Source organism: Ambystoma mexicanum, chromosome 2q, assembly GCF_040938575.1.
Source record: "Ambystoma mexicanum isolate Mex_15411 chromosome 2q, UKY_AmexF1_1, whole genome shotgun sequence".
Lineage (NCBI taxonomy): Eukaryota > Metazoa > Chordata > Amphibia > Caudata > Ambystomatidae > Ambystoma > Ambystoma mexicanum.
In genome coordinates this window covers 59,594,485-59,618,017 of record NC_090924.1, presented here as the reverse complement: position 1 = coordinate 59,618,017, position 23,533 = coordinate 59,594,485, and the positions used below count along the sequence as shown (strand labels likewise).

The 23,533-nt window shown below is 49.7% G+C and overlaps 1 protein-coding gene across 3 annotated transcripts in view; it reads left to right on the top strand.

Moving 5' to 3' along the window:
• Positions 1-23,533, top strand: part of CREBBP (CREB binding protein) — a 2,841,012-nt gene that overhangs the window by 2,460,083 nt on the left and 357,396 nt on the right. For all 3 annotated transcript variants that reach the window (XM_069646824.1, XM_069646825.1, XM_069646823.1), the window contains one exon: positions 173-323. In XM_069646824.1, the coding sequence (XP_069502925.1) occupies positions 173-323 (151 nt within the window). The remainder of the gene's footprint in view (positions 1-172; positions 324-23,533) is intronic.

Here is a 23,533-nt window from a genome sequence, read left to right as displayed (position 1 = left end):
ATGTATAATTTTTCTAATGATCTGCTTTCTGGGAGCCATAGAGGCAACCTAGTTATCACAATATTGTGTTAAATTAACACTTATCAAATGTAGATCATAATTACACATTCCAAAGGCATGTTCATTTGGTTCTTGTTTTTATTTCTAAACGTGTTGTCTTTGTTTCTGTTAGGACTACAGACCACCAGATTAGGAAATCATCTTGAAGAAAGAGTGAACAAATTCTTGCGACGGCAGAATCATCCTGAAGCCGGGGAGGTCTTTGTCAGGGTGGTGGCCAGTTCAGATAAAACAGTGGAAGTCAAACCCGGGATGAAATCCAGGTGCACACTCAAATCATAAATGTTACAATTTGAGCAGGTTTTCATCTTTGCATGCATGTTTTTCTATGTCAAGCCTCATTTGCTTTCATAGCTCATTGGTTAACATTGGGTTTCAAAATGTTTTTAAATCTTTAGACCTGCTGAGATGTGTTTTGCAGTTAAATGAAATGTACATAGATGCTTCTACCACTGTGTTTATATATTGCTTACAGATTACCATTCCTGTTCAAGGTAGCTCTGTACTGCGAAGCATTCAAGTTGGCATACTGCGATAAATTACATTCACTGTGTTTCTTAAGAGTTGAAACAATATACTTTTTTCTGGTGCTCATTGTTTTAGATTAACTTGCTGTGCATTGATTGCCGTCTACTACTTGGTCTAGAATATTAAAACGCATTGACCAAAGTTGGAAATTAGTTTTGAGATGCGGTATAAATAGATGCCAGTGTGATGTCCATTTGTAGGGAGGTTTTTCTACAGCCCTTTCTTGAATAGTTTGAGGAAACCTCTTCCAAGTGAAAAATAGGGTGCCAACAAGACCAATATACACTCAATTGGTAACATAACCGAGCAGTCAGGCTCCACTCTAATGCTGGTAAGGGCTGTTACCAAAGTAAAATGTATCCCTAACACACAAAGTACAAAATGCCGAAAAATGAATTACTAATAACTTTTGACTCTTATGACTGGTTTGGATGAAATTTTTCTAACAAAATTGTACTGACGCACCCATAACTCAAATTGCCCCCAAACCCACTCCCAACTCTCTACCTCCAGAGCCCCCACCTTAGCACCCACCCCACAGACATTTGGGGAAAGATCCTTTAAAAAATAAGCGATAAGACAAGTTTTAAAAAACACTATTTCGGCATAGTCACAATAAATTTTCCCTTATAGAAAAAGTCAAATTTTTGCTCAAGAGCTAGCCAAAACCGCTGGATGGAATTGGACCAGGTGCGAAACTACTTGGGCATGAAGCATTGACTCGATTTCCGGGAGGGGTCTAGGGTTACTGCGTCCCGTAGTTTTAAAAATATTTGACCGAGAAGGGGATGCCCCCTTCTCCCAAAATTATAGCTGTATCTCCCGTGGTGCTTTGCATCAACGAGAGGCTGCGAGGCATTTCAGAAATAAAAAAGCAGCCATTTTTCCCCAAAATTCTATTGCTAATCAACTTTTGACTTGCTGGATGGATTTGGATGAAATTTTGCAAACAGGATGCTTGTCATGCCCCTCTCCATAGCCCCGCCCCTGAAAATTCCAGGAACAAAATGTTTTCAGCCTACTCTCATTCATCTTTGCCATAGAGAAAAAGTGCAGTTTGTGAACAACCGTAGCATGAAAACCACTCGGCAGATTGGGACCAAATGAACAATTTGAGCACAAAGCATTGACTTGTTTGGGGTAATCCATAGTTTTTAAAATATTCCTTAAATCTTCATACATATTGGTCTCAGTGCTTTTCAGGAGAGATGCCAAAAAGGATGCCATCAAACTTTGGAATGAGCTCACCCACGACCTTACATAATCTAATAATGTTCACGACTTCAGAAAGAGACTCAAAACTCTTCTATTTGTTTAGTCACTTCTATGGAAACACTGATTGTTTTAAACCACAGCGCTTAGATGGCCTGTTGCTATATAAATCTCAATAGCAATTGCGTCAAACAAGAGGTTGGGAGTGGGAAAGAAGACACCATGTGATTTTGGGGATGGGTTGGGGAGCCAGTTACAGGTAGAAAATGTTTGGTTAATGAGGGGGAAGACCTCCAGAATCTCAAGAGATTACATCAGCAATGCTGCAAGATGCGCTTAGAAAAACATTGCGTCACACAAGTGATGAGTGATAGCAGGTAATGGGAGAGTGTTGAATAGGGAAAAAGCAATTGAGTGAGTGAGGGTACCTGGAAAAAAAGGGGGACACATGTTGGGTGCCTGTGAGGACGTGGAATTCTTTTTAATTCTGAGCACTTTCCTGTTATTGCGGAAATTGGCGAGCCGCTGCTCTAATGCAGGAATTTCTGTCATTGGGAATCATTACTGTGAAATTATCGCAGGTATAAGGAGTTCGATTAAAAAAAAAAGTTTAACATTTGCAGTGCCTACATCTACTGTGCCGGGGGCAATGTGTGTTTGTTACCAAAGTAATGGTTTGACATGGTCAGTGGCCATGGCTAGTGGGCCCAAAAGAAAGATATTGTTGCAACACGCACATAGCTAGTGAGACCTCAAACTATGCAACATGTTCGGATGTGGCCACTGGCCATGGCTGAAGGTCATGGCTAGTTGGCCCAAAAGAAAACTATTGGGAGAACATGTGCAGTTGTCGAAGGCCATGGCTATTGGGCCGTGAGGAAACTAAGGTAGCTGGAACGATAGCTCAGGGGCAACGTGTTTGTCTTGGAACCAAGACAACGCAGCGCAGTCCAGGTTCGAATCCCTATCCCGTGCTTAGAAACCACTTTTGGTATTAAGCATGTTATAAATGACAAATTATAATTATAAGGTATAGCAAAAGCCTTAAAATCCAGTAAAAAAGAATGCTGAGAGAGATTTAAGGTGATCAGATTTAATGCAACAAAAGCCCTGAAATTCAGCACTCTCATTTCAATCAAGTCCACCTCGGGGAACAAAAATGTATCGCACTAACCAAACAGTGATGGGGGTGAGGGCCAGGGAGGATTAAAGCAATGGCAGGGACCAAGAAAAGAGCAGGGGGCACATAATGAGTGCCTATGATGACCGGGAAGAGTTTGGGATTTTCAAGCATTATCGGGGAAATATCAGGGGATTCCTGCGGGAATTGGGAGAGAGTGAGGGGGGTGGGGAGAGTAATTTTACACCTGCAGTGATCATATCTCCTAGGCAGGGGTTAATGGATGTGTGTGTGTGCGCTCAAGTCCATGGCTACTCGGTCCCAATGGACCCTGTTGGTGCAACATGTACAGTGGCCATGGCCAAAGGCCTCAAAGAAACATCAGCGAGGCATGAATTAATGTGGTAGTGTCAGTCATAGCATGTACAAACCTACTGAAGACCGGCATGTTTTAGACATAATTACAAGGGAGTGTGGGAACCCCTCTACTGTGAACGAACATGGGACATATACCCTGTTCTCCAGCATTGGTGTCTTTCATAGATTCACATGCTATGAATATTTCCTGTCGTCAGGCTGGGAATCCTGACGATGGGGAATATTCATAGCATGTGAATGTATGAAAGATACCAATGCTGGAGAACAGGAGTTACAGGTAAAACATTCTCCTTCTATATAATGAATTCCACTCAGGAGGGTGTACCAACCACGTTTTAGCTCACTGCACCGTTCACAGAGGAGAAATACCCATTTGCAGATCAGTCTTTGTCCTACCCAGAAGGGCAGAAACCGCACCAAAATGCTAGGCAATTCTCCTCTAAACAAGAGGGTTTACTTAGGGTGAAACCCCAAGTTTGACAAAATGACAGAGCTAAAACGTGGTTGTAGACCCTCCTGAGTGGAAGAAATTCCATGTTAGTTCTTAGTAGAGGGGGCTCTGACACTCATTTTCAATTTTTGTAAAACTTGGGATTTTACCCTAAGTAACCAAGGGTAATCGGACGTGGACTCCTTGCTCACTGTAACTTGGAGAGGCTCAGCTTCACTTCTCTGAAGAGGCCCAACAAGGCTGAAACATGTGTCTGCGGTTGCTGATGGTACTCTTGTTCAGAGGAGAAATACCTAGCATTTCAGTGCTGGACTGGGTGCGGACAAAGACTGATATGCAAATTTATATTTCTCCTCTCTGAAGGGTGCAGTGAGCTAAAACGTGATTGTAGACCCTCCTGAGTGGAAGAAATTCCATAGAACAGTGCATTTCACCCATGTTTGTTCTTAGTATAGTGGCTCCCACACTCCTTTTCAATGTTTTACAAATAGTCAACTGCGTGATGATCTCCACTAAGCCTGCTGCCCACCACACCCACCCAAGCCTGGGAGAAGAAACACAGTCTGTCACCTGTCAATTGCATTTAAAAAGTTATTAAGGCTGTTGGTCACATCCTCAGCATCCTGCTCCTATAAGGCCAATTAGTCATGTCATGTTTTGGCCCTCTGTCTTGTGATGGCTGGTGTGAAAAGGATGCTGCCGTAGAAAGTGTTTCTCTACGTCTGGGTGGGGCCTTAGAAAAAAACGTAGGTTATGAAAGAAAACCTGATTGGGAATTTAAGTGCGTCACACAAATCATGAGATGTCGGGGTGTGGAGGGGAGGGAGAGAGCTAGGGAGGGGAAATGAGTCGAGGACAGTGGAAGGAGCATTCCAAAGGGAGGGGGCACTTGGTAGGTTCCTAGGAGGGCAGGGAAGAATTTATTTTTCTGACGTTTTTACAGATAACCACGGTTATTCATGGGCTGCCAGCACCTAACATTAAAACCAGTATTTGTAGTGCATTACCAAGACAACAGTGGTTATGGGAAAAAAAGTTACAAAAATAAGTTAAAATTTGATTAATAATAAAACATTTTTATTTCTACAGCTTCATTGAAGTCGGATGTGGAAAGTGGCTTGGTCACATAAACGCTTACATGATTCAGAAGTGTCGGACGGCGGGGTAAGCTCGTAGGGTGCGTCTAGAGAATAGTGGGAAGGCATCAGGAAAAAAAACTATTCAAGTTTTTTTCTGAAAAGCCTCGGCACATGGATTCAGCTCTGACCAGGCCCGGTTCGTCCGGCACAACCCGCAGCCAAGGGAGGCCGAACGACCACTAGTGAGACCCAAAGGAGAAACCTACTCCTTACCATTGGCGAACTCCCCGGGCCAAGAAGCCCCTCCAGCGTAATTCCCAGCAAGATCGAAACTTCATGCTGGATTATAGATCCCTGTTCTTTGACTCGATGTCGATTTCTGGTGAGAAAGGTGACCTGCTACCTTTCATTTTGAGTTAGGGTTGGGGGGAGATGCAGCTTTGGATCCATTGCCAGAATGTATGGCGAACCATGCTGGGTTACTGCAATTGGCAGAAGGTGTCCACAATGCCAGTCGGCTAGATAAGTCCCAGATGTCTAATTACAGCAGTCGGAACCCTACGCGCAACTGAACGCACAAAACTGCAAGGTAGTTGAGAAGGTTGTCGTAGCTCTAGGGCCCAACGCTCCAACAAAGCCAGTGTCGCAGTTTGACCTTACTGACATCCTCGACCAAGGCCCACAGACTGAGCAGGCATTACCGTTCAATACTGCCATAGCGAGCCCGTCATGACCTTGTGGCAAAGCCTCTGCTAGACGCTGGTGGTCGACACAGAGCTCACACAAAGAAGTATAATCCAGCAAGAGGCCACCTTCCATTTTAAACGACTCACACGAACCCCGAGTACCTGGTGCTGTAGGCTGCGACGGTAACACCCTGGTGCTCAACGTCGCACCTCCCCATCAATAGGGAGTCGAAAAAGTCTACGCTTTGGCAAAGAATGTTTTTGCCGAGGGGAGCATGGCTCTTAACTCCTCTGGTGCACCATTTTGGAAGCGTCTGATCACATTCCGGAGGGTGAAATTGTTGCTCATGGCAGGGGAATGGTCTGTCAAGCGCTCCAAGCAGGGTTGGATGTGTTGGAGTGTATAGGTTGCGCCATGGACACCTCAACAATCCTGTGCTGGTCAGCTAATCTGGAAGGCTTAGGCTTTCCGCCAAGCGTCCAATCAAAGCTGCTAGACCTTACCTTCGACAGAGAGCATCTATTTCGGCCTGATCCAATGAGTCACAGGAGAAATTCAAGGACTCTAAGCTTACGGCTAAGTCCTTAGGGTTAGCTGTGTTGCAGCACCCCCTGTGGCAGATCTTTTCCTTTGGGTCTACAGGACGGGTGTTGCAGGAGGTACTCCACCTTCACCAGAAGGGTGCCATTACCTCAGACCAAGCAGGGCCAACATCGGTTCCTGCAGCCAGGAAGAGTTTGAGGAGGGCTGAAACAGTTGACTGCAGCTGCTGCATAGACATCAACGGCGGCTCAAGAGCCTCTTTGTGGTCCTGCATACTTCCCCCGTTTGGATGAAGATTCTCAGTGTTCTTAGAAAAATGGGAGGAAATCACTTCCGACGCCTGGGTCCTTTAGTTGATCGAGTGGGAGCTCCAGGGAGCAGTAGAGGAAGTGCCAGTCGCGGAAATAGCAGTGTGTTGGTATTCCTGATACTTCCTGGTCCCTAAGAAAGGGGGAGGAGTCCATCCCATTCTGGTCCTCTGGAATTTGAACAAATTCCTGAGGAAGGACACATTCAGAATGATATTGAGGGAAATGCTCCAGGCTCTGCAGTTTCAAGACTGATTAGTGTCTTTGACCTTCACGATGCCTATTTTAATTTGCCTATCCACGTGAAGCACAGGCGGTTTGTAAGGTTCCTCATTGGGGACGCCTATTACCAACTCAAGGTGCTTCCCTTTGGCTTGACCTCAGCCCACAGGGTCTTTACCAAGCTGATGGCAGTAGTAGCGGCCCACCTCGGGGGAGCCATCGTCTTTGTGTTCCCGTACCTGGGCGATTGGCCGATCCGGGCACGGTCACCGGAACAGGTTTCGAGGCACCTCAAGGGCACTTGTTCTCTACTGCGTAACTTGGGTTACTCTTACGTCCCGTCCCCTTCCCTCCATACTGCATGGGCATCCCTTGCTAGGGCAGGGAGACGGAACCTTTTTCACCAGAAAAAATCTTCTCCCCCTTTAAATTTAGAGGCGTGCAGGGGCGTGGCCCTGGGAGCATGCACTCCCCTCACTCCGCCCACCAGCACCACTCCTCAGTTCCCTTTTCCGCGTCGACGGGAACGGGCCAATTTCACCAGCGCTCCTGGGTTTGGCTTTGGCCATGTAATACCACGCACTCTTCCCCGGATACTTTCTTCCGTCTTTTTTGTTGTCTTTTATCATTCAGGTACTCGGTCCTCTGGCACCACGCTCCTCCCCAGCGCATGTCGACTTCAGCGGGCTTCAGCAGGTGTCCAGCCTGCGAGGGGCTCTTCCCTACATCAGATCCCCACGCTCTTTGCCTCCGCTGCCTTGGCCCAGACCACGGATGGGAAGGTTGCCCCGCGCACAACGCACTTTCTTCGTGTGCTTTGAAGAACAGACTAGCTAGGTGGAGGGAGCTCTTTGAGAAGTCGCCTCCAGAGTACTTGAACTTCGTCAGACATAAGTCAAGGCCCAAGGGAGGACTGCTCTTTTCCTGCGCACCCCACAAGGGTGACTCCTTTCCAAGGAAACTCCCAGACCGGAGGAACATCTCAGGTTCTCGTACCAGCACGGATACCTAGGCTAATCCAGCTATCAGCCGCCAGTCCGAGGCGTCTGGAGATCCTTCCGGAGATGGTGCTGAGAGACCTCAAGGTTCTTTTACCGGGTGTACACCCGGGGGGCTTCATCCTTGTACCGGCAACATGTCTGAGGGGACACCTGCACGCAGCACTACCGGCATCTCTGCCGAGGGTGGCACGCCTATCAGGCCTCGGCCAGAGGTGCAGGGTAGGTCTCATGCTCCATCGCCAAGAGTCCTGGATGAGGCCGGGCCCAGTGAGCCAAGCGCCACAACTTCGACGCGTGGGATGCAGCACGACAAGATGTCTGCCGCGCCAGACAAGATGGCCGCTCGTCCGTTACACCCGAGGAACGGAGCAGGTGGGAGAACGAGTTACAAGGTGGACCTGGTGTCAACCAGGTACAGCTTATCCATCAGCAGCGGAGGGCAGGTATACCCCGCAAACAGCTAGAACGCACCGGCCTCAGCAGCTGCCCGCTACCCTGTCAATATCACCTGCCACCCCACCGGCCTGTGAGGACCGGTTCTTTGAAAAGTTCCTCACGCTCATGAGATCTCCTCAGATGGGGTCCATCCTGAGGGAGGTAATCGGGGACATGCTCTCTCCTGCGCCTATAGTCCTTCCACCCATAGCTCCAGCACTGCAGGTTCCGGTGCAGCCCCTGCTTCCGACGCCGGCTCCTTCGATTCCGGCTCCCCTGCCTCCCACAGTTCAGGCAGTTCTATACGAGCCTCTGGTGCCCGTCTACGCACCTCAGCCCTAGGCACCCAGCACCCTTCCAGCCGCTACAGACCAGCCGGGCACCCTGGTGGACACAGACGAGGAAGACGACCCTGGCACACCATCAGCCAAGGTCTTCCATGAACGACTCGCAGGTCTGGCTGATTACTTGGGCCTTCCTCAACCCGAATTCGAACAACCGGAGGCGGGGGTACTTGCAGAGGTCCTCACTCTACGCCCCATGGCTAGAACGGGGAGCCCGATGCAGAAGGAAGTTGTAACCTTGGCCAAAAGGTGGTGTCTCAAGCCCCATTCGGCCCAGCCTGTTAATCAGTGCCTTGACGCCAAATATAAGCCAATGGAGGGGGATCCATTCTTGCTGTCGGCCCATCCTCAACCGCACTATTCGATGATTGCTGCAGCGCCACTCTATTCTAAGCCGCAGTCGTTCTCGGCGCTGCTAGGCAAGGAGGAGAAGATCTTGAAAGCGTACGGAAGAAGCTTTATTCCAACGCTTCGCTGCATCTTTGTCAATCCAACACCGATACCATGCTAGCAGCCGTTAAGTCACGTTTCAAGGCGGGACTTGCAGAGGCTAAAATGGTGGCGCAAGACAGAGTCCACTGTGGCCCACATCGACACCTCTGACCGGGTCATATGCATCGCCACAGACATGAGTAGGATTGCCTGGGGTTCTATTAAGTTTAACCCAGACGTCCAGGAACGCATATTGGACCATCGATTCAAGGGCAGGGGGGGGACCTCTTTCACTCCACCACCGATGAGTAGTTAGATAAAAAGTAAAACAGTTTGCAAACTGTGATGTCATTATCCTTACGAAGGCCACGCCCAAGGCATACAACTAGTCACATCAACGATCCGACTAGGGGCAGACGTTCAGGGGGTTCCGTGGCTTCCAAGAACGGAGGTTCAGGCAACCTGGCTGTTCGCCGAGTCAACACCGGCCCAAACAACAAAAGGGGGAGCAAGTGCTTTTTTCACTCCCCCTCCTCAGCAACAGCCTCAGAGGGAAGAAGGCATGGCACGTCCCTTTAGGTCCACGTGTCTCCAGTGGGGGCCAGGCTTGCCCTTCACGCACAGTTTTGGCGTCAGAAGTTTGCAGACCCCTGGATCCTCTCTGTAGTATCCACGGGGTACTGCCTAGCGATCCCTTCCTATCCTCCCTCCTCCCCTCCCACAGACTGGGACAGCAACTCTGTTGGCTTAAGTTCGGTTGCTTGTCGAGCATCAGGCCGTGGAAAAAGTCCCAGCCTCCCAGCAGGGATTGGGCTTCTATGCCGGGATTTTTGCCATACAAGAGAAGAAGCAGGCTGGCCTGAGAGTTGTGTTGGACCTTTCTACCTTCAACCTCTCCCTCCTCCTTCCAAAATTCAATATGGTTATGCCAGCACTAATTGCGGAGACATTGTGCAGGGGAGACTGGATGACGCTTATATACACGTCCCTATTTGGCAGCCGCATCGCTCCTTCCTTATATTCAGGATCATGGACTACCACTTCCAATACAAGGTGCTTCCCTTCTGCCTCAATTCAGCCCCCAGGGTATTACCCAGGCTCATGAATGTGGTGGCACCCTCCTCAGGGCGCAGTGCCACCAACGTCTACCCGTGCCTGGACGACTGGCTCGTCAGGGTGAAATCTCTAGAGGCGGTTCATCACACTTCCTACACCCTTATGAGCACACGCCACGAGCTGGGGTTTTCGGTCAACCTCAAGAAGTCTCAGCTGCAGCCCACGCAGAGCCTGACCTTTCTGGGCCTCATATGGAACACGAGCTCCGAGAGTTTTCCCCTCTGAGGACAAGATCAAGGCCATCAAGAGGGCCACTGCTCACTTCCTCACCCGAGAAGTGACCTTGGCCTGCTGGTACCAGCACTTACTAGGCATCACAGCAGCGGTCCTAATGGTCGTCCCCCACACGAGTGTCAAAATGAGAAGATTGCAACTGCACTTCGCAGCCTCATGGATTCAGGAGCAGGGCTCCCAAATGGAGCTGGTCAGCATTCCGCCATTTCTACGCCCGGACCTCACAAGGTGGTACAGGGACTGCGGACTGGCAGGCCCTTCCGGCATCACGCTCCGCAGGTCACAGATTCCTACCTGGAAGGCTGAGGGGCCACTTTGTACAACCAGTATCCTCAGAGTCTGAACCCTGCAGGAGCAGGAGTCTCCCATCAACTGGCTGGAGCTGAAAGCCATCTGGCTAGCTCTCAAAGCTTTCCTTACACTCATTGGGGGCAAGGTCGTCCTCATCTAGGCTGACAACACCACCAGCATGTACTATGTCAACAAGCATGGTGGTACCAGGTCCCCTCCACTGTGCAACCTAGCGATCAGCACGCGGCACTGGGCACTGGAGAACATCATCTACCTGAGGGCCATCCACCTTCCGGGGGAGTCCAATCTGGAAACGGATAGACTCAGCAGACTGGGAGCGGACAATTGCGAGTGGCAATTGAACACTCGGTTGCTGCTGGAGATTTTCAGCAAATGGGTGCATCCTCAGGTGGAACTCTTTGCCTGCTGGGACAACAAGAAGTGCCAGCAGTTTGCATCCTGGGAGGGGCATGGCCCCCTCCCTGGGTGACGCCTTTCCGATTTGGTGGAGCAGCATGACAGCGTATGCCTTCCCTCCTACATCCCTGATCCACAGGGTGATCTGCAGGATAAAGGGATCGTGGCACCTCAACATCATTCTGATAACTCCGGAGTGGCCCGCGAGACCATGGTTCTCGGAGCTTCTCAGCCTCTCGGACAGGCCTCCCATTCACCTGCCGCAGGGCCCAGCTCATCTCCTGGCGCAACAGGGGGGCAGGGTCATCCACCCCACAGAAGTTAGCCCTTGCAGCGTGGTTACTGAGCAGGTCCCGCTGAAACACCTGGGTCTATCACAGACTAACCTAGAAATAATGCAGGACGCTGGGAGCAAGGCTACTAGGAGCCAGTACAAGAGTAAGTGGTCTAGGTTCTGTCAGAGGGTCGACTCTAAGGAGATGGACCCCATTACGTGCACATTGGATGACCTACTCTCCTCTGCACACCTCGCCCACTCGGGCGTGCAGGTGGATACATGCCACACCTATCTGGCAGCCATAGGGGCCTACAGAAATTCAGAGGAGGACATTTTTTCCTCTTCCGACCCGGTAGCCAAGCAACATTTGGCAGGCCTAGCCGGGCTCTTTTCTCCTATCAAGAAACCACACCCCATGTGGGACCTCAGTATAGTGTTGGGTGCCTTGGCGCACAAACAATTTGAGCCAATGGTGTCCACGGACATCAGGCTGGTCACCATTAAAACAGCTCTGTTGCTGGGACTTACCTCTGCTCGAAGAGTCGGCGAGATCCAGGCGTTGGTGGCCTGAGAACACTATACTACTTTTCACTGGGATAAGGTGGTCCTGAGAACACACCCTGTGTTCCTACCTATGGTAGCCTCCGCTTTCCATCTGATCGAGGAGATAGTCTTCCCTATGTTTTTTGCCGATCCCAAGGACGACGCTCAAACGGTCTAGCACGGTCTGGATGCTAGAAGCGCTATGAAATTATATCTGGACAGGAATAAGGGCATCCGCAAGTCAGACGCTCTGTATGTCACCTTTGGGGGGGGGGGGTCAAGACCCGGTTATCAGGCATCCAAGGCGTATATAGCAAGGTGGATGGTTTCGGCCACGAAGGAGGCCTATGATGGGCAGGACAAACCACTTCCAGCTAACATGCACGCCCACGCTGTCAAAGCCAAGGCCACGGCTGTCGCCTTCCAGCTGCAGGTCCCGTGGCAGGTCATCAGCAGGGCAACCACCCCTTTGGCTTTCTGTAAGCACTACTGTTTGGACGCCGGCTCTAAATCAGTCTCAAACTGTTCCCTTATGGAGGGTCTCCTCTCCACCCTGGGGCTACATTCAGTTGTAATCGCCCATGCAGTATGGACGAAAGGGGATGGGACGCAAGAGTAATTAATATTTACTCACCATAGTTACTAACGTACTCTTAGTCCATAGTCCCCTTTCCTTTAATACGTACCACCCTCCTCCTCCCTAATAATTCTGGTGTCATTAGGCAATGTTAAATATTGTCGACTTGTCAAGGGGGACTGAGACGTGGCGCCGGTAGGCGTAGTCAGGGGAGCGCATGCTCCCAGTGCCACGCCCCCGCGTGCCGCATAATTTAAAGGGGAAGAAGATTTTTTTTCTGATGAAAAAGGTTCTGTCTCCCGTCCCTAGCGAGGGACGCCCATGCAGTATGGAGGAAAGGGGGCTATGGACTAAGAGTACGTTAGTCACTAGGGTGAGTAACTATTCATTTCTGCCTGAATTTACAGAAATCGCAGACGTCTCCAGTGCAGAGGCTCTAGTTCATTCTCCCACAGATTCCTCATCTGTCCATGCTGTCTGACTGGGCCCGGAGAGCATGGTTACTTGGAGTTGTCAGACATGGCTGTCTGCCATCTTTTGTAGAGGCGGACCTCTTTCCCCCTCTGAGGGCAATGTCCTGCACCCAAACCTCTTTAGCATGAATCTTCATTCCTGGCTGTTGAAAAATTGAGATATCGGGAGTGGGATTTGTCGCAGGACTTACTGGACATACTCCTATCTGCTAGAAGTCTTGCCTACCAAGTCCATTTATGCCTGCAAATGGTAGATGTTTTCGGCTTGGTGCTGGGAGAGATATCTTGACCCTTTCACTTGCTCCACCTCCTCTGTGTTAGAATTTCTTCTGCCTTTGACCCGAACAGGCCTACAAGTTGGTGCAGAAAAAAGGGCATCTTGCTGCCATTATAATCTTCAAGAGGACCCTGGACGACTCCTTTTTCACAATCCCCACAGTTATTCAGCTCCTGGGGGTGTCTTTCCAATATCTTTCCACAGGCCAGTTTGTTGTTCCGGTGTGGGATTTAAGTTTAGTGTTGACGGTTTTAATGGGTGCTCGGTTTGAGGCAAGAACCTTTCCGTGAGGTTAAGGAGGTGTGGCCGCTAACCAATAGTCGCCCTAGCGGTGGTAACATGCAGGAGGGCCTCATGGGGACGAACTCCCGTCCTTGGGGATAAGGATGTGAGTCTGGGACAAGGCCCCTTTAACTCCAAACCCATCAGGGTAAGAACACCCAAACCTTCTTTACCTAGGATACAGTCTGAAACCATGTGTTATTCTAAACTGTAGGACAAGCTAGGTGTAATGAGTACAGGGACAAAGAAGAACCTGAGCATGTTGCGAAGTAGGAAGAGTGCCCAACCAGCTGTTGTCAATCAAACTGACGTTACGCTGGGGCAGTCCCTGCAATTTAACCAAGCGGCAAAGAAGGACTTTGTTTTGTACTAAATCCAGAAGGAGAACCCAGCGAGTGGTGACTGCAGGGGGGCAGCTCTCCAGTGTAGCAGAGACGAGCAGTGGGACGCCCACACTGTGTCTTGTGAGTCAGCTGGGAGCCGGTGCACTTGAAGTAGAGAAATTGAGAGGTGGTGGCATGCAGTCTGAGAATTGCGCTGAGACTGCATACTCTGGCCTACTGCGGAGCCGTTTAGGCGAATGTATGGGGAGCATGAGAAACAAGTGCTGGTGTGACCTACATCGGGATGGACCGTCTGGTCTGGAACTTGCACCGGGAACCACCAGCAGTTACCTGGCCGCAAATACAAGTGGGCCTATGAAGAAAAGCAAAAGTAGAAGGCAGAAGAACAAACCTGCAGCCCCTGCTGAAACCGGTGAAGCATTCCCAGAGTAAAGGTAACGGGAATAAGAGTAAGTCCGGTAGGGGGGAGGGAAAGTTTGATACTGTGAGTCGAGAAGTAAAAGAAGAGGCAATAGTGAATCACGTTGTGAGGCAATTCCCTGGCCAGTTCCACAATAGTGTGGTACTGGGGAGTCAAGGAGGGCTCCGGGAGCCCCTTCATCGTCCCAGTGGGGGCAAGTTAAAGAAAGTAGAGGGCGGAAGAAGCCCTTGATATGATTTGATAAGTCATTTATAACGTGCCTGTACACAAGTGTTTCTAGGCACGACAAGACAAGGGAGGTATGACGGAGGGAGTACAAGACAAACGATTTTACTAGGTCTTGTGTCATTCAGATCATGCAAGTGTGAGAACGAGAAGTTCAAGGGGAAAGGGGGGGGGAGTGCAAGGGAGAGGGAAGGGGAAAACAGGGCAGCAGTGCTCTGAGTAAGTGCAGCCAGGGCAGCACGGCTCTGGGTAGTGCAAGGAGAATAAGGGACTGTAGGGTTACAGTTACAGCCCCTAAGTGTGTGGTAGGCCCGAAGGCAGTGCAAGGGGGACTGATCAAGAAAAAGCCTGGTAACCAGCGTGATTCTGAGGGTAGCCAAGCAACCAGTCGGTACAGCAGACAGGTATGTCAGCAGGGCAGGGAGAGAGCGAATGCAGAGGAGAAGAGAAACGTTTTGAGCTGCTTCCAGAACTTGATGTGCTCACGCTCAAGTTTGAGAGGGGCACACAGGCCATTCCAAAGGGAGGCATCTGCAGAGGCGAGAGATCTACCACCCACTCTCTGCCTGGAGAAGTGTCTAACCCTTAGAGAGTTGGAGGTAGCTGAGCGAAGAGCTTGAGAAGGAAGGTATTTTTTAGAAGAGAGCGTTGGATGTAGTGCGGACCTCGGCTCCAGTAAGCCTTGTGGACAATGCAAAGGGTGTTGAACTTGATCCATGTAGCCACCGGGAGCCAGTGGAGAGATTTCAGGGCTGACGAGATACGGTCCCAGGGCTTTAGGCCAAGGATAAGTCTTGCAGTCCTGTTCTTGATTAGTTGACGAGAGTAGAGGAAGGCAGATTGAGAGAGGCTGTTGCAGTAGTCCAACCTAGGGAGAACCAGGGCTCTGGAGACAGTGAGCTTCTGGGCGAAAGTGAGAAATGGAAGAGCCTCTTTGAGGAGGTGCAGCTGCTATTGGGACACTTTGGCAACGTCTGAGATGTGCGGAGAGAAAGAGAGAGTGGAGTCGAAGATGACACCAAGGTTTTTTGCCTCACAGGAAGGCGAAGGAAGAGGGTCAAAGGCTGGTGGCCACAGTGAAAGCAGGGACAGGGGTCCCAATGAGAAGGATCTCCATTTTATAGGCATTAAGGCAGAGATATTTGGAAGCGCACCAACCCTGAATCGCGGATAGACAGTCTGGAAGGAGCGAGAGAGGAGAGGATGCTGAGGGGATCCTGAAGGAAAACAGAGGATCATCCGCATAACACTGAAAATTAAAGGAGACAGTAGAGATCAGGTGGGCCAAAGGTGCCAAGTAGAGTTTGAAAAACCAGGGTGAGAGGATAGAGCCCTGGGGAACGCCACAGGTAGAGAGAGAGAGAGAGAGAGAGAGAGAGAGAGGGGTGGCGGAGAAAAAGGGACCAAGTTGGACCTTGAAGACGGTCCAAGAGGAAGGAGGGTCAGCCACTCCAAGGCCTGATCCGTGATGCCCAGGTTCTCACAGGGTCGATTTCATCAGGATGGCGTGGTTAACCATGTCGAAAGCAGAGGAAAGATCAAGGAGGATGCAGACAGAAGGAATGCTTGAATCAAGGTTAGAAAGCAGATCTTCACAGGTGTTCAGGAGAGCAGTTTCCGTGCCTCTGGCAGCTCTGAAGCCAGGCTGATTGTCATGAGACAACCCACAGATTCAGTGTGGAGAGTAAGCTGGGAGATGGCCTGCTTTTCCAAACGTTTCCCCAGGAAAGGGATGCTGGAGATTGGGCAATAGTTTGCCGGGCAGGTAGGATCGGGAGACTGCTGCTTGAGGAGTCGGTGCACAAGGGAGTGCTTAAGGGCAGAGGGGAAAGTTCCAGTGGAGAAAGAGTGATTACAGCTATCGGCCTAGGCATGAGCGATGGTGTCAATATGGGCCTTAATGGTTCTGGAGGAGCAGGGGAGCACCTGTTTGGATGATACTTTCATAGATCGGAATTGTCTAGAAACCTGGTCAGGTGTTGTCAGAGAGAAAGAGGAGAAAGCAGGAAGAGAAGGAGAGATGGCCAAAGGGGGCCTGAGAGCAGAAGATGGGATAGAGGACAGGATGTCCTGAGTTTTAGTCGAGATGTGAGAGGCCAGAGCCGTACAGAAGGTCTTGAAGGGAACAGGAGAGTTAGAGACTGCAACAGGATTGACCAGTTCCTTGCCTATTTTAGAGAGGGAACTACAAGATTTGCTTAAATAAATTGAAGATTAGATACCGTAGAAGAGGCTTAGAAAGAAAGGGGGAGCATGCTAGGAGAAGGGAGTCATTCTCCTAGCCCTCACCTGGAAATCGTGGAATTTAGTTTATTTTTGAAATTGGTAACTTTTCCTTTGTTTGTGAACCTTGGAACATTTCCTGAGCTTGAGAACGCTGCACCTTGAGAGGCTCATAACCAGGAGAAGGGAGTAATTTTCCTGGGTTTTAGAAAGAACTCTTTTTCTTAGATTAGGATTTGTGTTTAAGTGGTAGAGATAGAGTAGGTGTTTGGACCTGGACGGTGAACTTTTAATTTGGAATTCACACACTTCCTGACTGCCTGAATTTAAGTTTGTTTGAGGTAGGGAAACCACCTCTAGTTAGGGATAGATAGATTTGTTTTATGCCTTAAAATAAGTCTATAACAACCACCATGCCACAGTTTGGTCAGACTCCTCTTTCCTTGCTGCCACAGTACAGACCTATCTGTGAGTTATTTAATCGCTCTAGACCTTACTAACCAATGCATTTCAAGTATTCCTGTTGTCAAGGGTAAAGACGTGTCTTGCAATCACGTTTTTCATCCTACTTCGGTCAAGAAAATTAAATTGGGAAAAATTGAACTAAGCCTTATATGTATTATGAATTATCAAGGTTGTGGGTGTTTTATACAAACCTCCCCCTTGTACACTCTATCCGGGGGTAGCCGCAGCCCTTTAATCATCACCCACCCAAGCACTAGTCAAAGTTTTGGCAGCCACCCAATCAGTGGTTGACCGTTTCACTTAAACATTCATGGGCAAACTCAAGGTGTTGATTGAGGTATCTAGAAGACCCTCAAGTCTGGCACCCATTCATTGTGGGAATCCTTTGTGAGTCGAAGTGGACATCGGCAGAACATTCAAAATGACATTTCCCATCATGGAGCTTGTACAAGAAGGACCACAAAGAAAATAAAGGTCATAAGACTTCATGAAATACCTGGTAGCCATTGTGTTCCTGTTAGGGAACAAATGGCCTACCAATGGAGTGAAAAAGCCACACTGAGGAATCGCCCAGGAAAAAGTAAATGGCAGAGCACTGCTGTAACTCTGACAGACTTTTTGGGTGAGTAAACTTGCTCAAGGACAAAATTGTAGCCCTGCCTTGGTGGCCATATGCGCTACAAAAGTGGATAAAAACATAGAAATAGCCCACAAAAATACATGTGGGCTCACACAAGTGAGAAAAGGGGACTTTCTCCCTTAACAGCAAGAAGACTGTGGCACAGCTATTAAATAATGTTTTGTTTATTTATTTGGTAATGCGCACCATACCCTTCGTTAGCTGGGCGCAACAGGACAAGTAAACTTAAAGCTTAGTTACAAAATACGTTGGGTACATACATACAGAAAATATACCTTTACTGCCACTTCCAGGTTACAATAAAGTGGTGGAAGCTGGGGGTAACATATTACAGTCGACTAGTGCAGTGGGTAGCAAATACAGTGAATGTTGTAGAGCATAACAGGTATCGGGTAGCAAGTGCAGTCTTGGTACGGGACGGATCGAGTTAGGAGTCATTTGTTCGTAGCCAATTTAGTACGTTGCGTCTAAATTTAGGGTAGGGTTGTTCCATTCTGACATCTAAGGGGAGTGCGTTCCAGGATTGCGCTTCTTTGACCGCGAAATTGGAGCCACCAGCTGTGGTTAGTTCGAATCTAGGGATCTCTAGAGTGTGGGCATTGGCAGATCTCATAGGGCGTGTAGCGATTCTCCTATTTATTCTTTCTGAGAGATATGGCGGTGCTAAGTTGTTCAGGCACTTAGACGTGAGTGAGACTGTTTTAAGGAGCATCCTGTCGTTTATTTTTAACCAGTGGACATGGCTTCTAAATTTGGAGATGTGCTCTCTGTTGGGAATATTCAGGGCTGCTCTTAAGGCATTATTTTGCAGTCTTTGAATTTTATCAGTGATGTATTTATTAGCGCCTGAGTACAAGGCATTACAATAATCCAATCTGGACATTATAAGTGCGTTGGCCAAGGTAATGCAACTAGTTTCGGAGAGAAATGGTCTGCAGGCTCGGATGAGTTTGCAGGTGTAGGCTGTTGTGGATGCTAGTGAGTTAACTTGTTTCTTAAGGGTAAGTATGGAGTCAAGGTAGTAGCCTAAGGTTTTAACTACGGGCATCACCTTGATGGAGTTATTGTCAATATTGAAGGAGGCATAACTAGGGCTACGTTTTTTGAGGTTGGTCTTTGAGCCTAGAATCAGTATCTCGGGTTTGTCGTCATTCAAGCAGAGGCCATGGGATGCCATCCATGCCTGAATGAGGAGGTATATCTTATTTACTAAGGCCTTGTCCTCGAGAAAGTTGCCCGAAAGGGGAATGAGACTCTGGGTGTCATCTGCATAATTTGTGTAGGTTGCACCCAATCTGTCTAACTTGTCAAACAAAGGCTTAGTAAAAATGTTGTACATAGTAGGTGAGACACAGGATCCCTGAGGTACGCCGCAGGACATTAATATAGGGTCAGCGGAGGCTGAGGGGGAAAAGACTCTCATTGTACGGTTAGCTAGAAAGGACTGGACCCAGGTTATGGCATCACTTGAGAAATGGGCAGCCAACCTAACATGGTTGCATAAGACTGCGTGATCCACCAGGTCGAAGGCTGCAGATAGGTCAAGGAGGAGCAGCATAGCTGTTTTCCCATTATACTTCAACTCGTCAATTTGGGTCTTAAAGACTCTTAAGGCTGTTTCCGTGCCATGAAGAGGGCGGAAGCCAGATTGCGGTGATCCTAATAGGTGATTAGATTCCAGGTAGTCCTGAATTTGAAGGTAAGCTACTCTATCAATGATTTTAAGTAAGAAGGGGGGATTGTGGTGATTGGTCTATAGTTAGTCGCGTAGTAGGGTCTAGTGTTTGTTTTTTAAGCAGTGGGAGGACCCAAGATTCTTTGCGGTTATTGGGCACTGTGTTAGTCTTGAAGGAGGCATTCATAAGCTCAGAGATTAAAGGGGCTAGGTCTCTAGCTGCATCCTTTATAATTTGGGCTGGGCACCTGTCTCCCTTGCAATTTGAAGGTTTTAAGGAGAGTATGATTTTCTCTGTCTCAAGGATAGACATTTTCTTGAAGCTGAAAGGTATGTAGTTCTGTCCAGTGTGGATTGGGGGGAGGGCTTGCTGCTCGGATGGGAGCAGTGAGGCCTTCTTATTAGCTATTTTGAGTTGGAGGGGTGCAATTTTATTCGACAAAGCATTTTGTATGTCAGTACACCATGGCTTATCTTTAGGGACATTGTCACCCGGACGGATCAGTGATTCCATTTTGCGAAGGATAGTGAATAGTTCCTTGGTGTCAGACTTGGCCTTTGAGATTTATTTGTTAAATGTGTTCTTTTTTGTGTTAATTATTTCTTTTTTGTAGAATTTGGAGTGGTCAGTTAACTTGACTTTGTTCTCATCAGTGGGAGAGTGACGCCAAGTGGATTGGAGTTTTCTTTTTTGGAGTCTTAATTCTTTGTGTTGGGGCGTGAACCAGGCATTAAGATGAGATTTCTGTCTGCCTTTACGAAGTTTGACAGGTGTAATAATGTCCAGTGCCTTAGTCATGGCATTATTGAATACCTCCACTAGAAGGTTGGGGTCTGTGTTGCTGCCAAAGTTGTTGATGGATGGAAGGAGATGAGGGAGTAATTTTTCCGCTGTGATACCCTTTTTACTTCTAGTTGGAAGTGGAGGTACCATAGCAATAGTTTTAGGGCTAAGGAGATCTAGTGTGGCGGAGAAGGTAATTAGATGGTGGTCATTCCAGGATTGCGGGGCAGTGTCGGTAATGGCAATGTTACAGTTCAGATCGGCCACCCAGTCGAGGGTCCTTCCTTTGATATGGGTAGGGGTAAGGACTTTTTGTATGAACCCATGATCCTTCAGTAGAGCTGCTATTGATTAGGCATGTTTGTTATCAATGTCGTTTAAGCCAAGATTAATGTCCTCCAACAACAGGATTTGTGAGTGGTCTTTTGTGTTATTGGCTAGAAGGCTAGTTAAGTCCTCCTCGAAGGGTCCCGGTGTTCCAGGAGGTCTGTACACCAGATGGATAGTTAACGTGTGGTTATTAGATAGAGGAAGTTTAGCTGTAAGTATCTCACGATAGGCAAGATGATGATGTGGCAAATCTAATGGGTAGATTAGTTTTAGATATGATAGCTAGGCTGCCGCCTCTGGCATTGGGGTCTGTCGGCTCCAAGTATCTGGTAGCTATCTGGTACGGCTACCATAAGGGTAAGTCCTGCTGCCTCATGAGGCCAGGTCTCATTTATCGCAGGCAGGTACAGGTCCTCATTGGTTAGGATGTCAGCAATTTCAGTGGCGTGAGCCGCCAGTGATCTGGCATTAATAAGCGATCCAGATAGTTAAGGTACTATTAGGTTTGGTGGTGGGGGGGGGGATGTTTAGTTGTGGGTCTATTGATCCTCATGGGAGTTTTCGGAGTAGTGGAGGCATGTGCAGAATTCGGGTTGTTATGCCTGTTCTCCTACGCTCGCCTAGCCGAGAGTTCATAGGCTTGGGTGGCATTTTGTATGGGAAGGCTATTTTTGCTATTTATTTTTTGTTCATAGAGACTGGGCAGGCTTGATCAGAGTCTCATGTTTCTGTCCTTAGGTGGGCATGTTGGGATAGTAGCAAGGGCCATTATAGCGAAGATGCCGAGTATGAGTAGGATTGACTGGTTCCTCTGGGTTTTACTCATGTTCATGGAGTTGGCTAGGTCAGGTTATCGCAGGGTATGCTACTGAAATTGTCGCAGAATAGGCTATTCTCCAGCATGGGGTCTGGCATGGATTCACATGCTCATGAATATTCCCCGTCGTCAGGCTGGGAATCCTCGGTAAAGAAAAAACCAGTATCAGTTTCGTTTCTGATCTGTCTTTCGTAGTAATAACCAATCACTGGTCTCTGCGTCATACTGACCACAGCCAATGACTGCCCTCTACCTAAGCACCGCCTCTGGCAGCCATCTTCAGACTTTTACCGCACGTTCATGTGTTGGGATCCTCGTGCTATTGCTCTCGAGCGTTAGTGCTATTTTTTCGCGCTTTTTACAAAAAACTTCGATTCTTTCGGTCAAAAGAGCCTCAAGCTCCACCGATCCTACATCCGATCAACGGGGACCCGTGTCGGATTCATCTGTGCCCCTCAAGGGTGAAGATTTCGTCGAGCTACACTTCGGAGGACTCCAGAAGCTTCTCAGGCCCTGTCTCGGAGATGGCCCAGGAGAAGGGAAGCTCGACGCCCGGAAAGCTGTTCAGGGTCTGCCCTGGATGCCAGCTGCAGAACGTCTTCAAGGAGGACGAACACTCTTTCTGCCTTTACTGCCTTCATGAGGACAAGACGCACGTGGAGAAGGACTGTGCGTTTTGCGGCAACATGTCGGAACGGACCATGAAGGACCGCCATCAACGTCTCGCCAACTGGCTGGAGGGTAAGAGCCCGTCTGGCGAGAAGAAGAAGAAATCCGAGCGGTCTTCTAAGACCTTTGAGGGCGCCCCGGCGACGGGGGCCCAACATAAGGCCAAGCACCGCGAGTCCGCTGGCACCGGGAGCGCCGAACGGCCGGGCTCTGCGGGCGCCAGGCAGGGCGCACCCTCCCCGGCACCATCAACCACGAGCCAACGCTCTGGGTCGGGTAAGAGGAAGGCCGAGCACCCGGCGAAGCTCCTGGAGAGGCCCCGGTCGAGCTCTAAGGCAGAGGAGGAGCGTGGCAGTGCCCCCTCCCTCAAGGATAAGGCGGTGAGCGCACCTAAGGTGGTGAAGGCCTTGATCCATCCGGCCAAGCCCTCTATCGAAACGGTCGCGGCGGCCCTGGCTCAGCCTGTGGTGGCTGCACCAGTGGTGGCGACCTCAGGGCCCAGAATCTCCCTGCCTCCTCGGAGGGAGTCTTCCTTTGTGCCCATCGATAGGACCCCCGTGAAACCCTCCGTGGGGAAGAAGAAGGGGGGGCAGGGCGTCGTCGTAGAGTCGGCCTCAACCTCAGAAGAGGAACTGATCGAGGTCTTAAGCCACGGCCTAGGCGTGGAAGAAGGCCAGCCCGTCGGAATGGACCCCGACGCAGGTGACGACGACGACATCGTCGAGGATACCGACGGGGCCCCTGCTCGCCCGTCGGATTCCCCTCTGCCAGCGCCGCAAGACAACTCGGCGGCCATTTTGTTGGCCATACAGTCCTTATGCTCCGAGATAAGGACGAGGCTACCGTTACCGACGGAGGAACCTCTCCCGTCGGGGGATCCAGAACCGGGACCTTCTGGTGTTCCCCCTACCAAGAAAAGAAGGATCCATCCACCACCTCCTTTTCAACCGTCGCGCCCCTTCCAGCCCTCCTCCCCGTCCACCCGAGGGGATGATACGGGGACTGACACGGCAGCGACGGGTACGGACGACGAGGCATACGACGAGGATTTTCCGTCGTCGCCTCCCACCAGGGCCTCTCCGCCCGACGAGATCGGATCTTTCCACTCCATGATCTCCAGGGCTTCCGAGCTTTTCCAACTCTGCCCTGAGGAGAAGAAAAAGGAAGGCTTCCTTTATCAGCGGCGCGAGGCCAAGAGGAAGACGGTCCTCGCAGTGCCTCTGTTGGACGACATTTGGGATGAGGGCCTTTCCCTCCTCAAGAACCCTTCCACGACGCCAGCTAGAAGAGACCGGTACGAGAAAAAGTACCGGGTCCCGGACACGGCCCCCCTATGCCTCCGGGCGCAGCCTACCCCGGACTCCGTCGTCTCCGCGGCAGCCAGGAAGAAAGCGGGGGGGGTGCGGCCTCCACATCGACTTCCCCGCCGGACGGCGAGGGAAAGAAATTAGATACTATGGGGCGTAGAGTCATCTCGTCGGCAGCGACGACGATTAAAGCGGCCAACGCCTTGGCTATCGTGGCCCGCTACGACAGGGAGCTCTGGTACAAGATGGCTCCCCTGCTGGATTTTCTGCCGGACGACAAGAGGGCGGAGGCCCTTGAGATCCTGCAGGAAGGTGAGGTGGCCTCGGACCACGCCATCACCGTGGC